At 41.7% G+C, this 13,430-nt stretch overlaps 1 protein-coding gene across 5 annotated transcripts in view; it reads left to right on the top strand.

Annotated features, from left to right (window-relative positions):
* The window catches only part of TTC8 (tetratricopeptide repeat domain 8), a 61,182-nt gene extending 48,257 nt beyond the window's left edge, over positions 1-12,925 (top strand). For 4 of the 5 annotated variants that reach the window (XM_055435978.2, XM_088839391.1, XM_088839392.1 and 1 more), the window contains 5 exons: positions 4,088-4,227; positions 5,558-5,732; positions 6,018-6,140; positions 8,823-8,906; positions 11,152-12,925. In XM_055435978.2, coding sequence (XP_055291953.2) covers positions 4,088-4,227; positions 5,558-5,732; positions 6,018-6,140; positions 8,823-8,906; positions 11,152-11,268 — 639 coding nt within the window. In that variant the 3' untranslated portion in view covers positions 11,269-12,925. Of the gene's footprint in view, positions 1-4,087; positions 4,228-5,557; positions 5,733-6,017; positions 6,222-8,822; positions 8,907-11,151 lie in introns of those variants that run through there. The other variant, XM_055435976.2, reaches the window with a different exon arrangement.
* Positions 12,926-13,430: the final 505 nt, after the last annotated feature.

Here is a 13,430-nt window from a genome sequence, read left to right as displayed (position 1 = left end):
CCTCGTGATGGGACTAGTGCGCCTATAAGGCAAGACTCTGCTTCTTCCCTGCAAGTAGGTTTATCAGTACCATTTTTCTGGATTTCATATATGTGCGTTAATATATGAGATTTGTTTTTCTCTTTCTGACTTACTTTACCCTTATAACAGACTCTAGGTTTATCCACCTCACTAGAAGTGACTCAGACTTGTTCTTTTTTATGCTGAGTAATACTCCATTGTGTGTATGTATAATATATATGTATATCATATGTATGCACACACATCCACAGATGTAGAGAATGGACTTGTGGACACAGGGGGGAGGGAGAGGGTGGGACAGATGGGGAGGCGGCACCAACATTTATACAGTAGCATGTGTAAAATGGGTAGCTGGTGAGAGGTGGCTATATGACACAGGAAGCCCAGCCTGAGGCTCCGTGATGACCTAGAGGGCTGGGGTGAGGGGAGGGGCAGAAGGTTTGGGAGGGAGGGGATAGACATAATTATGGCTGATTTGTGTCGTGGTATGGCAGAAACCAACACAGCATTGTAAAAATATTGTTTCAAAGACACCAGAAAGCACTTGAGTGCTTTCTCGATCGCTCTCATGCAAGGACACAGTGAGAAAGTGATCCTCTATAGCCAGGGAGAAAGTCCTCACTAAAATTCTGTGATGTCAGCTCTGTGACCTTGGACTTCAAGCCTCCAGAATTGTGAGAACATAGATTTCTGTTGCTGAAGGCAATCAGTCTGTGGTATTTTATTACGGGAGCCTGAGTGGATGAATACACCAAGCTTGGCGCCTGTAACACTGAACGAAGCCTTGCGCTGTGGAGTGCTGTTGCCTTCCGAACGTCCTCTTTGGAAAAACACCTATTCAGGTCTTCTGTCCATTTTTAATTGGGTTGTTTGTTTTTTGATAGTGCATTGTATGAGCTGTTTGTATATTTTGTATACTAACCACTTATCAACTCAGAAAATTGGCATATATTTTCACCCATTCCTTAGGTGGTTTTCATTCTGTTAGTGGTCTTCTTTGCTGTGCAGGAGATTTTAAGTCTATTTAGGTCCCGTTTGATTATTTTTGCTTTTATTCCTTTGCTTTAGGAGACAGATCCAGAAAAAGCAGTGCTATGATATATGTCAGAGAGTGTTCTGTCTGTGTTTTCTTCTAGGAGTTTTATGGTTTCTTGTCTTACATTTTGGTCTTTAATCCGTTCTGAGTTGCATTCAGCAGGGGCTGCTCGTCATTGCCGACCACAGGCTCCTCGCGTGGTGGCTTCTCTTGTTGTTGTGGAGCACAGGCTCTAGCACGCGGGCTCAGTAGCTGTGGCACACAGGCTCTAGCGCGCGGGCTCGGTAGCTGTGGCACACGGGCTTTAGCATGCGGGCTTGGTAGCTGTGGCACACGGGCTCCAGGCACATGGGCTTGGTAGCTGTAGCACACGGGCTCTAGCGTGCGGGCTCGGTAGCTGTAGCACACGGGCTCCAGGCACATGGGCTTGGTAGCTGTAGCACACGGGCTCCAGGCACATGGGCTTGGTAGCTGTGGCACACGGGCTCTAGCACGCGGGCTCGGTAGCTGTGGCACACGGGCTCTAGCGCGCGGGCTTGGTAGCTGTGGCACACGGTCTCTAGCGCGTGGGCTCGGTAGCTGTGGCACACGGTCTCTAGCGTGTGGGCTCGGTAGCTGTGGTACCCTGGCTTAGTAATGGTGACACATGAGCTTAGTTGCCCTGAAGCATATGGAATCTTCCCAGAGTAGGGATCGACCCCCTGTCCTCTGTATAAGTAGGCAGATCCTAACCGCTGGACCACCAGTGGTTAAATCCTTGACTTTATTTTTGAATATAGTGTGAGAAAGTTTTCCAGCTTCATTCTTTTACATGTAGTGCACCAGTTAATGAAGACACTGTCTTTTCTCCATTGTATGTTCTTGCCTCCTTTGAGGTAGATTAATTGACCATAATAAATATGTGGCTTTATTTCTGGGCTCTCTGTTCCAATGATCTATTAATATATGTCTCTTTTTGTGCCAGCACCATACTGTTTTGATTATTGTGGCTTTGTAGTACAGTCTCAAATCAGGAAGCATGACTCCTCCAGCTCCTCCTTCTTTCTTCAGATTGTTTTGACTCTTCAGGGTCTTTCTTGTCTCCATACAAATTTTAAAATTATTTGTTCCATTTCCGTGAAAAATGCCATTGCTATTTTGATAGAGATGGAATTGAATCTGTAGATTGCGTTGGGTGGTATAGTCATTTTAACTATGTTGATTCTTCGAATCTAAGAATATGCTGTATCTTTCCATCTGTTTGTGTTGTCTTCAGTTTCTTTCATTAGTTTCTAGAAGTTTTCCAAGTATAGGTCTTTTACCTCCTAAGGTAGGTTTATTCCTAGTATTTTGTTCTTTTTTATGAGATGGTAAATGGGATGTTTCCTTAATTTCTCTTTCTGATAGTTTGTTGTTAATGCATAGAAATGCAACAGATTTCTGTATATACTTTTGTATCCTGAAGTGTTAGCAGCTTCATTGATGACCTCCAGTAGTTTTCTGGTGGTATCTTTAGGAATTTCTATGTATAATATCATGTCATCTGTAAATGGTGATAGTTTTACTTCTTCCTTTCCAATTTGGATTCCTTTCATTTCTTTTTCTTGTCTGCTTGCTGTGGTTAGGACTTCCAATACTAAGCTGAATAAAAGTGGTGAGAGTGGGCCTCCTTGTCTTATTCCTGACCTCAGAGAAAATGCAGAAATCCTCAACAAAATATTAACTAACTGAATCCAACAATACATTAAAAGGATCATACACCATCATCAAGCGGGATTTATCTCAGGGGTGCAAGGATTTTTCAGTATTTTCAAATCAATGTGATATCCATACTTACAAATTGAAGAATAAAAGCCATATCTCAATAGATGTAGAAAAGCTTTTGAGAAAATTCAACATCCATTTGTGATAAGAATTCTCCAGAAAGAGGTCATAGAGGGATCATACCTCAACATAGTATAGTCCACGTATGACAGACCCACAGCTGACATCAGACTTGATGATGAAAAGCCGAAAGGCCTTCCTCTAAGACAGGAAGTGTTCATGCGCTGGTCTTCCTACCATATGTAGGTGCCACCGTCTTTCTGTGTCCATGGGGGATTGGTCCCAGGATATAATGTGGCAGAGGATTGGCATATAACCTTCCCACATCTATCTGTTGCTGCTGCTGCTGCTAAGTCACTTTAGTCGTGTCCGACTCTGTGTGACCCCATAGACGGAAGCCCACCAGGCTCCCCCGTCCCTGGGATTCTCCAGGCAAGAACACTGGAGTGGGTTGCCATTTCCTTCTCCAATGTGTGAAAGTGAAAAGTGAAAGTGAAGTCGCTCAGTCATGTCCGACCCTTAGCAACCCCACGGACTGCAGCCCACCAGGCTCCTCCATCCATGGGATTTTCTAGGCAAGAGTACTGGAATGGCTTGCCATTGCCTTCTCCGACATCAATCTGTATACTTCATTTATTTAAAAACTCCTGTCTGTCTGTGTTGGGTGTCAGTTGCTTTGTGTGGGCTCTCTCGTTGCCGCATGTGGGCTTTGTTGCTCCACAGCCTGTGGGGTCTTAGTTCCCCAACCAGGAATTGAGCCTGCATTCCCTGCATTGCAAGGAGGATTCATAACCCCTGGGCCTCCAGGAAGTCCCCATGTGTATGCTTTAAGTCACCTCTAGGTCGCTTATGATGCCTGATAAGACAAATGCTATGTGAATAGCTGGGGATGCAGAGTAAATGGTGCATAAATAATTTCCAGTGCAGCAAATTCAAGTTTTGCTTTTTGGAACTTTCTGGAATTTTTTTCTAAATATTTTTGGTCTGTGGTTCACCGAACTCATGAAAGCGAAACTACAGATGGGGGGGTGGGTGACTGTAATCTTATCTTTTTGTTCACATTGTGTCCCCAGGGCCTAGAACAGAGTCTGGCTATGGTAGGCTCTTAATAAATATTGAATTGGAAAAAATACGGAATTGAATAAAATAATGTAAACCAATCGTCATCATAACACTTTCTTGTTGAATATTAATACAGTATTGCTCTTCCCTCTTGATGGAGAATAGGAAATGAACAATATTTCATCAGCCACTAAATACTACAAAGAGGTTTTGAAACAAGACAATACTAATGTGGAAGCCATTGCGTGCATTGGAAGCAACCACTTCTACTCTGATCAGCCAGAAGTAGCTCTCCGGTTTTACAGGTGTACTTTACGTTCAATTTGTAAAACTGCTTTCCTGTGAAATAGTGATGCAAAAAGTGATAAAGACGGAATGAAAATGCAGGGAAATAATGTGTAGGCCATGTCTATATGAGACTAAAAATTCAAGCACCCAGATGTTTTATGACTAGTAAAGCTATTTTAAATAATTTGGAAAAGCAGAAGTATTTAGCATCTTGCAGAAACACATCTGGATAAATGCCTACTTTTAACACCATGTCAGTGTATATGAATTGGCCATTTTGTCATCAACCAATAACAACTTAAGAGTTACTAGAAGCTTCCACATCACTGCCTCCATTAATACCACTGTACATAGTGTCAAAACCTTAAAGGTAAAATAATAATGTGATTTGTAAAGAGTAGTGGACCCCAGGCTCTAAAGTTCTGATGAGGACCTTAAAAACAGAATCCCACTTTTGTGAAGTATTGTTCACTCTTGTTCAAATACGTTTGCAAAATAAGTTATTTTCCTTGGTTCTTTGAGTACATACTTATTTTATCCTATAGATGGTTTCTGAGATTAATTTTTAATTATGATTTCCCCTTTAGCCCTTGGGTAATACAGAGGGAGATAACTGGCAGCTGACAGGAGTTCTAAGAACACGTTGGAGCACAAAAGATAATACTGTGAATGCCAGCCTGTGCACACACAGCTTTCTCTACTCCCCTGCCCCCAGAGCGGGTCATGGGTTCCTCAGGGCAGCTGGGGTGATCTTCTGAACTCTCTCACCCTTTGGGATTAATGATGATTAGAAGCAAATTAGGGTTCTTGAGCTGCAGCGTGAAAGCTAAATGCAGGACATCGGGATCCCCCGACAGTCTTGTCTTCCTGCGTAGAAGCTCACTGGCGGTCACTGGATGTTGCTGAACCGTAACACAAATAACCAAAACCAGAGTCCAGCTCAGCCAGAAACTCGGGAGGTTGAACAGAGGGCTCGGACTTGGTTAGAAGGTCTTAGAAATTTCCCTTCCGAACCCCAAAGTTGCATGAGGCCAAAGTGTGTAGGGGTTTTACTTTATGTGACTATTTATTTATTATTTTGATACTCTAGCAAAGCTTTTTTTGGGGAAAAAAAAGTTAGATAAGTTATTTCTGACTTTGCCTCTGGGTACATTTCTCATAACTGGTACCATTACAAAAGACATGCTTTTGAAATTGCTTTAAACTCCTTTTCATTTACTATAATACTTTCTGTTCTTTGGAGGGTATTAAAAACAGATACAATAAATTCATTTCTAACTTTGTAAAAAATATGTCAATATCTGTAAAGTTCATCTGACACCAGAATGTATGTGCTCTTTTCAAAAGGCGACTCCTTCAGATGGGTGTTTACAACTGCCAGCTTTTTAACAACCTGGGGCTGTGTTGCTTCTACGCCCAGCAGTACGATATGACTCTGACCTCGTTTGAACGTGCCCTCTCTCTGGCTGAAAATGAAGAAGAGGTAGCTGATGTCTGGTACAACTTGGGACATGTAGCTGTGGTACGTTGTTTCCCTGAGATAGTTTCTGTTCTAGAAAAGGTAGCCACACATTAGTCTTGAAGAAATTTTCACGTACTGGAAATCCAGGTTTGGTTACAGTCCTTGTACCAATTTAGAGATTGCTGGGAGTCACCCAAACTTGTTTTACGTCCCCAGGTTAATCCCCTTACGAACAAGTCACACCCGACTCCGGTGTCAGGAGATATGTGTATGGGGCAGGAGGTCGGAGGCAGCGGGAGGAAGTGGCCGGACGTGTGTGTGGGAGTTTGCGCTCTTCTCTTACAGGGACTAGGGGACACGAGCCTGGCCCACCAGTGCTTCCGGCTGGCTGTGGTGAGCGACAACCACCACGCAGAAGCCTACAACAACCTGGCCGTGCTGGAGATGCGGAGGGGCCACGTGGAACAGGTCGGCCAGCCCCGTGGGCCGCGGACGGCCTGCGTGCTTCCCAGAGCAGCGGCCGCGTGCAGCCGTCCTCACAGCTGACAGGTTCAGAACGCGTTCTGGGGTCTGACTGCCCAGGGTTTGAGTTCCAGTATTGGCAGCGTGACCTTGGACAAGTCACTTAACCTTTCAGTGTCCAAAACAGAGCGCTCGAGTTTATTAGGGCAAAATGCATCTCCCCAGTCTGTCCTGTCGTCGTGAACTGTTCCACCGTTCACAGCCCCCCTACCGCCACCCCGCTGCTCAGGCCCGCATCCTAGGACCACCCCCTCCACATCCTGGGACCCCCACCCCTCCCAGAAACTTCTCTTTTCCAACTGCCCCTTCTTTGCCACCCTGCGCCTCTAGTGAACCCCGTCCGTCCCATGCACGCGTCCTCCACTCTCTGCCCCTCGCCCCCTCCAGGCTGCTGTTGTCCTTGCCTGGATGAGTATGAGAGTCTCCTAGGTTTGGTCTTTGTTTCCACTTCCATCGGCAAGGAAGTGCACCCTGTAATGTGTCTTCCTCCGGACAGCCTTAAGGGTATGTTTTTAAAACCAGATTATTTCATCACTGCTTTGCTTAGCATCCTCCAAAGGCTCCTCCCTGCACTTGGAATATGTGAATAGTTTGAACTTCAAACCTTCGCCTTCAGGGCCCCTCATTGTCTGGCCTCCAGGGCTCCACTCAGACCACGCTTTGCCACCAGTCCTTCCCCACTGGCTGTCAGACGAGTGAGCTGCTGGCTGCTGGGCGGGCCTGTTCCTCCTGTGGGGCCTTTGGACTAGACTCCTTTCAGGTCCGACAGGGACCCTTTTCTTTCTATCGTTCGGGTCTTCGCTTAATTGCCACCTCTTCAGAAAGACCCGCTTGGCTGTCAGTCTAAAGAAGCCCTCAGTATCATCTCCTAGTAGTCTCTCCTTCACAGCACTTGTCACTTCATCAGGTATTTTCAGTCTGTGTGTGTAGAATGCAGATGCTAGGTGTGTGAGAGCAGGGACCTTCTCTGTCTTCTGACTGCTGCATTTTCAACATCAGAACCATTGCCCGACACTGGGGAGGTGCTTAGTGTGGGTAGAATGAGCGGATGATAAATAAAATAGAGTCATCACAGCAGCTGACCTGAAGGGGTTCTTGTGAAGGTGAGCCACTTGTGCCTGTAAAGTGCTTGGAATAGTAAAGTCACATGATAGATGCTTAATACATTATGTTTTGTTGTTATCCTTTACCTAAAGGGAAGTTTAAAAGCTAAATACACTCATACCATGACAGTCAAGATAAACAGCTATTCCATCCCCTGTATTAGAGATGACGAAACAGACTAGAGGAGGGTAAGTAACTCACCGAGGTCACAGAACCTGTGCGCAGCCTGCCAGGACGTTAACCTCCAGCCTGGCCTCTGGAGCGTGTTGCTAAACCTGAGAAAGCAAGCAAAGAGGCCTCAGTGGATGCCGCCTTTGTTTCACAAAATTTTCCCAAAGCGAATAAAATGGCTGTGTATTTTGTAAACAAAAGCTAACTGCTCTAAAGTGGGAACTTGTTCTGTCCTGGAACTTTGTATCCATTTGAAGCAAGTGCTTTTTATGATTTTCTCTGTTTCCATGTTGGTGATTTTCTTTCCCTCCTACTTATTGTAGTTTCTATGGTATGCAGTTGATTGGAAATGTTTTGGTGAAAGGTCTCACTATTATTAAAAATTATACTCCAGTTCCCCTGGAGAAGGACATGGCAGCCCATTCCAGTATTCTTGCCTGGAAAATTCCATGGACAGAGGAGCCTGGCGGGCTGAGGTCCATGGGGTCACACAGAGCCGGACATGACTGAGCACACAGACACATACTTCAATGAAAAAGAAGCTAGCAAATCATAAAATTAATATCTACCATCTTATATAAACTGTTATTTTCCTTTAAAAAAAAGATTTAAGAATTTGTCCTCAGGGTCATACGTGGAAGTTTAGCTACAAGTTGAAAGGCTGTTTTGGCAGCTTGGGAATGCTGAGTTTGTGGTCTGAGCAGCGAGTGTACAGGCTCCTCTGGTCACTCAGTGGTCTCTGCAGCAAGTGATCCTCTGAGCCTGTAGGCAACAAAACATGATGTGAGTTTTGTCTTTTGAGTGCTTTAGAGAACGGAAGGCTTGTCATTTTCAGTTGCCTTCAGTTGTCATTTTCAGGTCAGCAGTATAATAAGTGCTTGCTCATTGTTGTCCAGCACAGAACGTGGCGATCTGAGTTTGCAGCGGTTTTTTGATGGCTTTGGTTGTTGCATTAGAGAAAGTAGTTGAAAGCCTTCTAAATCAATCAACAGCAACAAAAACTAGATTGATAAGACTATTTATTTTAGCATTGAGAGGACTATATTTTGAGTTGTACATCATATTGAAATATAAACTATAAGAACAGTGGTTCTCACATAACTTTTCAATTCTATTCTTTTCTCCATATTTTGAAGCATTTTATTTTTAATATAATTTTGACAAGATATAAGTAGTTAATTGTATATCTGTAAATTGTGTTTCACAGAAATCCATCCATGTTTATCACAGAATCATGTTTTTTAAAGTCCTTTCCTAGGTAAAGTATTCTTCTGCCAAAAAAAAAACCCACCAGTATAGTGCTAATATATGCTCATATGGCTTTGGTCTCTCTTTTTTTTCTTTTCTAAATAGGCAAAAGCACTGTTACAAACGGCATCATCTTTAGCACCTTGTATGTACGAGCCACATTTTAATTTTGCAACAATTTCTGATAAGGTATTTGTCTTTATCAATTTATCATCTGACCGATTTGTTTTCTTCGTGTGTGTGTGTTCCTTGGTTTTAAAAATTGAACAGATAAATAAGGACATTCTAACCATAACTTCCTGAGAGAAATGATCTTTTAAACACTTGATTATTTATACTTATGTCTTCATTTTAAGGGAATGTTTAATATACTTTAAGTATATTTATCACTGAATATTAGCTAAGCTTTAGGTCGTGGAGAGTTGGACACGACTGAGCGACTGAACTGAACTGAATACCATTATGGATTGCAGAAGAATTACTTTATGTTTTAAAAGATGACATTTAATCATTGAAAAACTGCTCATTAACTCCTGGTTTGGGGAGGATTTAGTAATCAGTGTTTTTTTTAACAGGGAAATCCTGTATATCATTTATAGATCATGTAGTCACCAAGTCTAGCATGACGCTATAAAATTAGGGATATTAGTGAAAGCTGTTTCAGCAATGAACAACATAGGAAAGATGCAACTGTTGATACTGTGTTACAAGTCAGTTAACATCTAAGAGCTAAAAGAAATTGTGTGTCCTTTTACTGTAAGAAGAAAGAAAGATAAGTCATCTAATAACTTCTATTTGCAAGACTTCCTTTAATATGGAAGATGAGTTTTGAGGATCAGGAAATGGCTAAAAATGTTTGCTGATGTAAAGACTCTTTTTTATAGACCCAAAAAGTTATAAAAATCATTTTTCATAACATGAGTGTGAGCTCATTCACTCTCTTATGTTTTGAAAATAAAATGTGCTGTTTTTTATAAATTGTCATTTTTGAGCACTTGTTCAGTGCTAGTCACTGTTCTGGGTCCTCTCCACACCTCTGATTCTCTCAACCACCCTGCGATGTAGGGAACCCTTACCTTCCCGATGCATTTTTTTCATACAACTGACGTTCCATTTGTTGAACTTGTATGAACAGCTGCTACATACCAGGCGCTGTTGTAGGCACAGAAGATGTTAGTAGTGAATAAATCAGGCAGAAACTTATGCCTCATGCAGCTTACATTCTAATGGAAGCCAAGGCTTTGGAACTTAAAAGACTTCTCTGGAGCTCCATGGCAGTGGCAGATTCAGAATTCATACCCAGCTCCCACGTGTTTCCCGATGTACTGTGCTGCCACTGGGCGTCCCTGGTGGCTCAGACGGTAAAGAATCCGCCTGCAGTGCAAGAGACCCTGGTTCGATCCCAGGGTCGGGAAGATCCCCTGGAGGAGGGAATGGCTACCCACTCCAGTATTCTTGCCTGGAAAATTCCATGGACAGAGGAGCCTGGCAGGTTATAGTCCATGGGGTCGCCAAGGATCGGACACAACTGAGCAACTAAGCATGCATGCACATGCTGCCAGTTAGTTAAACCACAAAGAAGCCTTGATTACTTTCTTTCAGGAGTGTTATTAAATTTTAATGATATTTAACGCAAATGGAATATTTCTATTAGCAAAAGTCTACACTTCCATAAGAGAAAATACTATGTTAAAAAGAAATGCTGTGATTTTAAAAAGAATAGTTTTCAGTTCATATGTGTGTTTACCAAAAAACTACCAGAAGTGAATGATCTGTATTTTGTGTTTGTGTGTGTGTGCACGCGCGCACACACTGCAAAGCTCTTTTTCTTTAGAAGTGTGTACATGAATCAAGATACATTCAGATGGATTCAGATACTGTATGTGTTTTTCTTTGGGACTAGATTTTAACAAAATGTTAATTGAAAATCAAAGATACCATGAATTTTAAAAACTGGATATCTTCCCAACATTACTATGTTAGCAACCTTTTAAAAGCTCCCAGAGCATGTTATTGTATCTTAAATACAATAGTTTTTACTTAAGTTTCCTGTCTTTAAGAGATATTACCCTAATCAAAACATATCATTGTCTGTGGTAAATTACAGACTGAACTGAGTTGGCTGTTTTAGCATGCAGATGTCAATTTATTTTTATGAGACTATCCATGACAGGAAAAGAAAGCAGGTTTATGAGTTCATAACTAGACAGTTGTAATGGAGCACAAATTATTTACATGATTGGTTATTTTTCTCATACTTTTTCGAGACTGAATTGTAATCTAGGTGGAAAAATTTTTATATCAAAGTAACACAGTCAAGCAGTTTACCTTGGGTTTTTACGTTTCACAGACACTATGTTTTTTTTTTAAATTTGTTTCTTATTTTTTTCTGGTTCTCATTCTGTGGTCTTATTCTGGTCTGCTGTTCTTACAGATTGGAGATCTACAGAGGAGTTATGCTGCTGCTCGGAAGTCTGAAGCAGCATTTCCAGGTCACGTGGATACTCAAAAGTTAATTAAGCAGTTAAAGCAGCATTTTGCTATGCTCTGATTTTTCCTCAGTTAAATATATTCATATATATATGTATTTAGGGAAAAAGTAGTATTGTATATATATATTTGTAATACAAACCTGTGCTTGATATTAGTGAATGTGATGTAGGGGGATTTAAACCAGAATGTTTAAAACTGTATAATAATCACTTTATAAGATAATATCATAAAAGACAAAGATTTAATCATTTGTAAGCAGATCGTGAACTCTCCCTCGGTATATGGTAGAAGTTTGTTTACAATTTTTGCAAAACATTTTCATGAATTTCTTCAAATTCTTAAAAATACACATTGTTAATGTCCTTTAGTTGGCCATTAGCTAGCATGTAGCTTAAGAGGTGTGAAATCTGCCTTTAAAGTTGCACTTTTATGGCTAAAAGTTACATACTTACCCTTGGTACAGACTTTAGAAATTAAAGGTTGTATTTCAAACTGTTTTTTTATGAAATGCTTTGTGAGACATTCGACATTTTCTTATATATTATGCTTTAAATAAATGTGTATAAAACGCCATCCTTCTGTTACGTTTCATGAGTTTTTGTTTCGGTCATCTCAGATGTCACAAGTTTTCCAGAAGTCCAGAAATGAAGTCTTAGAAATCAAGTCATTATTCTAATTTTATTTTAAATGATGTACTGTCAATTTTGCTTTTTCCTGAGAAGCTATTTATGGGATATAATGTTGTCATAAGAATATCAGGATTAGGAGTGGAGTCATAAGCCACAAGTCCCACCTGGTCAGCCCGGAGAAGGTTAGGGGGTTCCAGTACCGTGAGTGGTAACATCCTAGGAAGGCTCTGCTCTCCAGTGTTTCATGGAACGCTCATTGACTGATGGCTTCTCACAAGGAAGTGCGTTCAAGGGGTGGGGCCACTCACGGTCCTGCTTTGGGATCTGTCCATGGTACTTCTTATTGTTTTAACTTTGTGAAAACTGTTCCAGGGGTATTTGTTTCTGTTCCAGTGATATAAATTGTACTGCTTAGCTGATGGAACACAAAAGGTGTGAATGCAGACAATAAGATTGTTAGAGGCTGGAAGTTTCTTCAAAGAATATGTCGATGAATCTCACCGCGGGGAGGAGGCCAGGCCCTGCCTCACACCTCACCCTGCACTTCAGACTGGAACCTCCCCTGGTTCTCCATGAGAGGCTACCACTTGTTGGGCTTGCGAGAAATTCCTCAAGCGCTGTCACATTTCCTAACATCATATTCAGTATTTAGGTTCAAATTTTATATTGTGAATTGTGTTCTTAGTTAATTTAAAATAAGAACTAGTAACAGTGGCTAGCATTTACCGAGGATGTTGTGTGTACCGAGCACTGCTCAAGCCCTGGTTAAGGAGTGACATTTCATCCCCATTGCAGTCCTGTGAAACGCTGTTATTCCCATTTTTCTTGTGAGAAAAATGAAGCGCAGAGCAATCAAAACAGTTTGCCCAGGTTGTCAAACTCAGTAAGTGGCAGGGCTGGGGTTCAAGTGCACAGTTACTCTAGTGGTTAAGAGCACATACCTGGGAGCCAGGTGCACATTATTTGTAAAGAAATGGATATAAGGTAGACTTCAGACTTGCGTGTGGCCTCTGAATATGTGTTTTTAACTACTGTGTCAAATCTCTTAGTGTTTCTTCTGTAAATAAAGCTATAATTTAAAATCAATGTTATATGCATTAGTAAAATTGAATAATAAGGGGATATTAACTGCTGTGATGAACAGTATTGCACAGGAACCTGGAATGTTAGGTCCATGAATCAAGGTAAATTGGACGTTATCAAGGAGAAGAGGGTGAGAATAAACATTGACATCTTAGGAAGCAGTGAACTAAAATGGACAGGAATGGGCGAATTTAATTCAGATGACCATTATACCTACTACTGTGGGCAAGAATCCCTTAGAAGAAATGGAGTAGCCCTCATAATCAGCAGAAGATACAAAATGCAGCCTCAAAGATGACAGAATGATCTCGGTTCGTTTCCAAGGCAAGTCATTCTGCGTCACAGTAACCCAAGTCTATGTCCCTGCCACCGATGCCGAAGAAACGAGTTGATCAGTTCTGTGAAGACCTAGAAGACCTCCTGGAACTAACACCAAAAGTAGATTCTGTTCATCACTGGGGACTGGAATGCCGAAGTAGGAAGTCAAGAGATACCTGGAGTAACAAGC

The sequence above is a fragment of the Moschus berezovskii genome, chromosome 9, assembly GCF_049115385.1.
Source record: "Moschus berezovskii isolate FMDL1 chromosome 9, NW_MosBer_1.0, whole genome shotgun sequence".
NCBI lineage: Eukaryota > Metazoa > Chordata > Mammalia > Artiodactyla > Moschidae > Moschus > Moschus berezovskii.
This window is presented reverse-complemented; position numbering and strand designations above follow the sequence as displayed.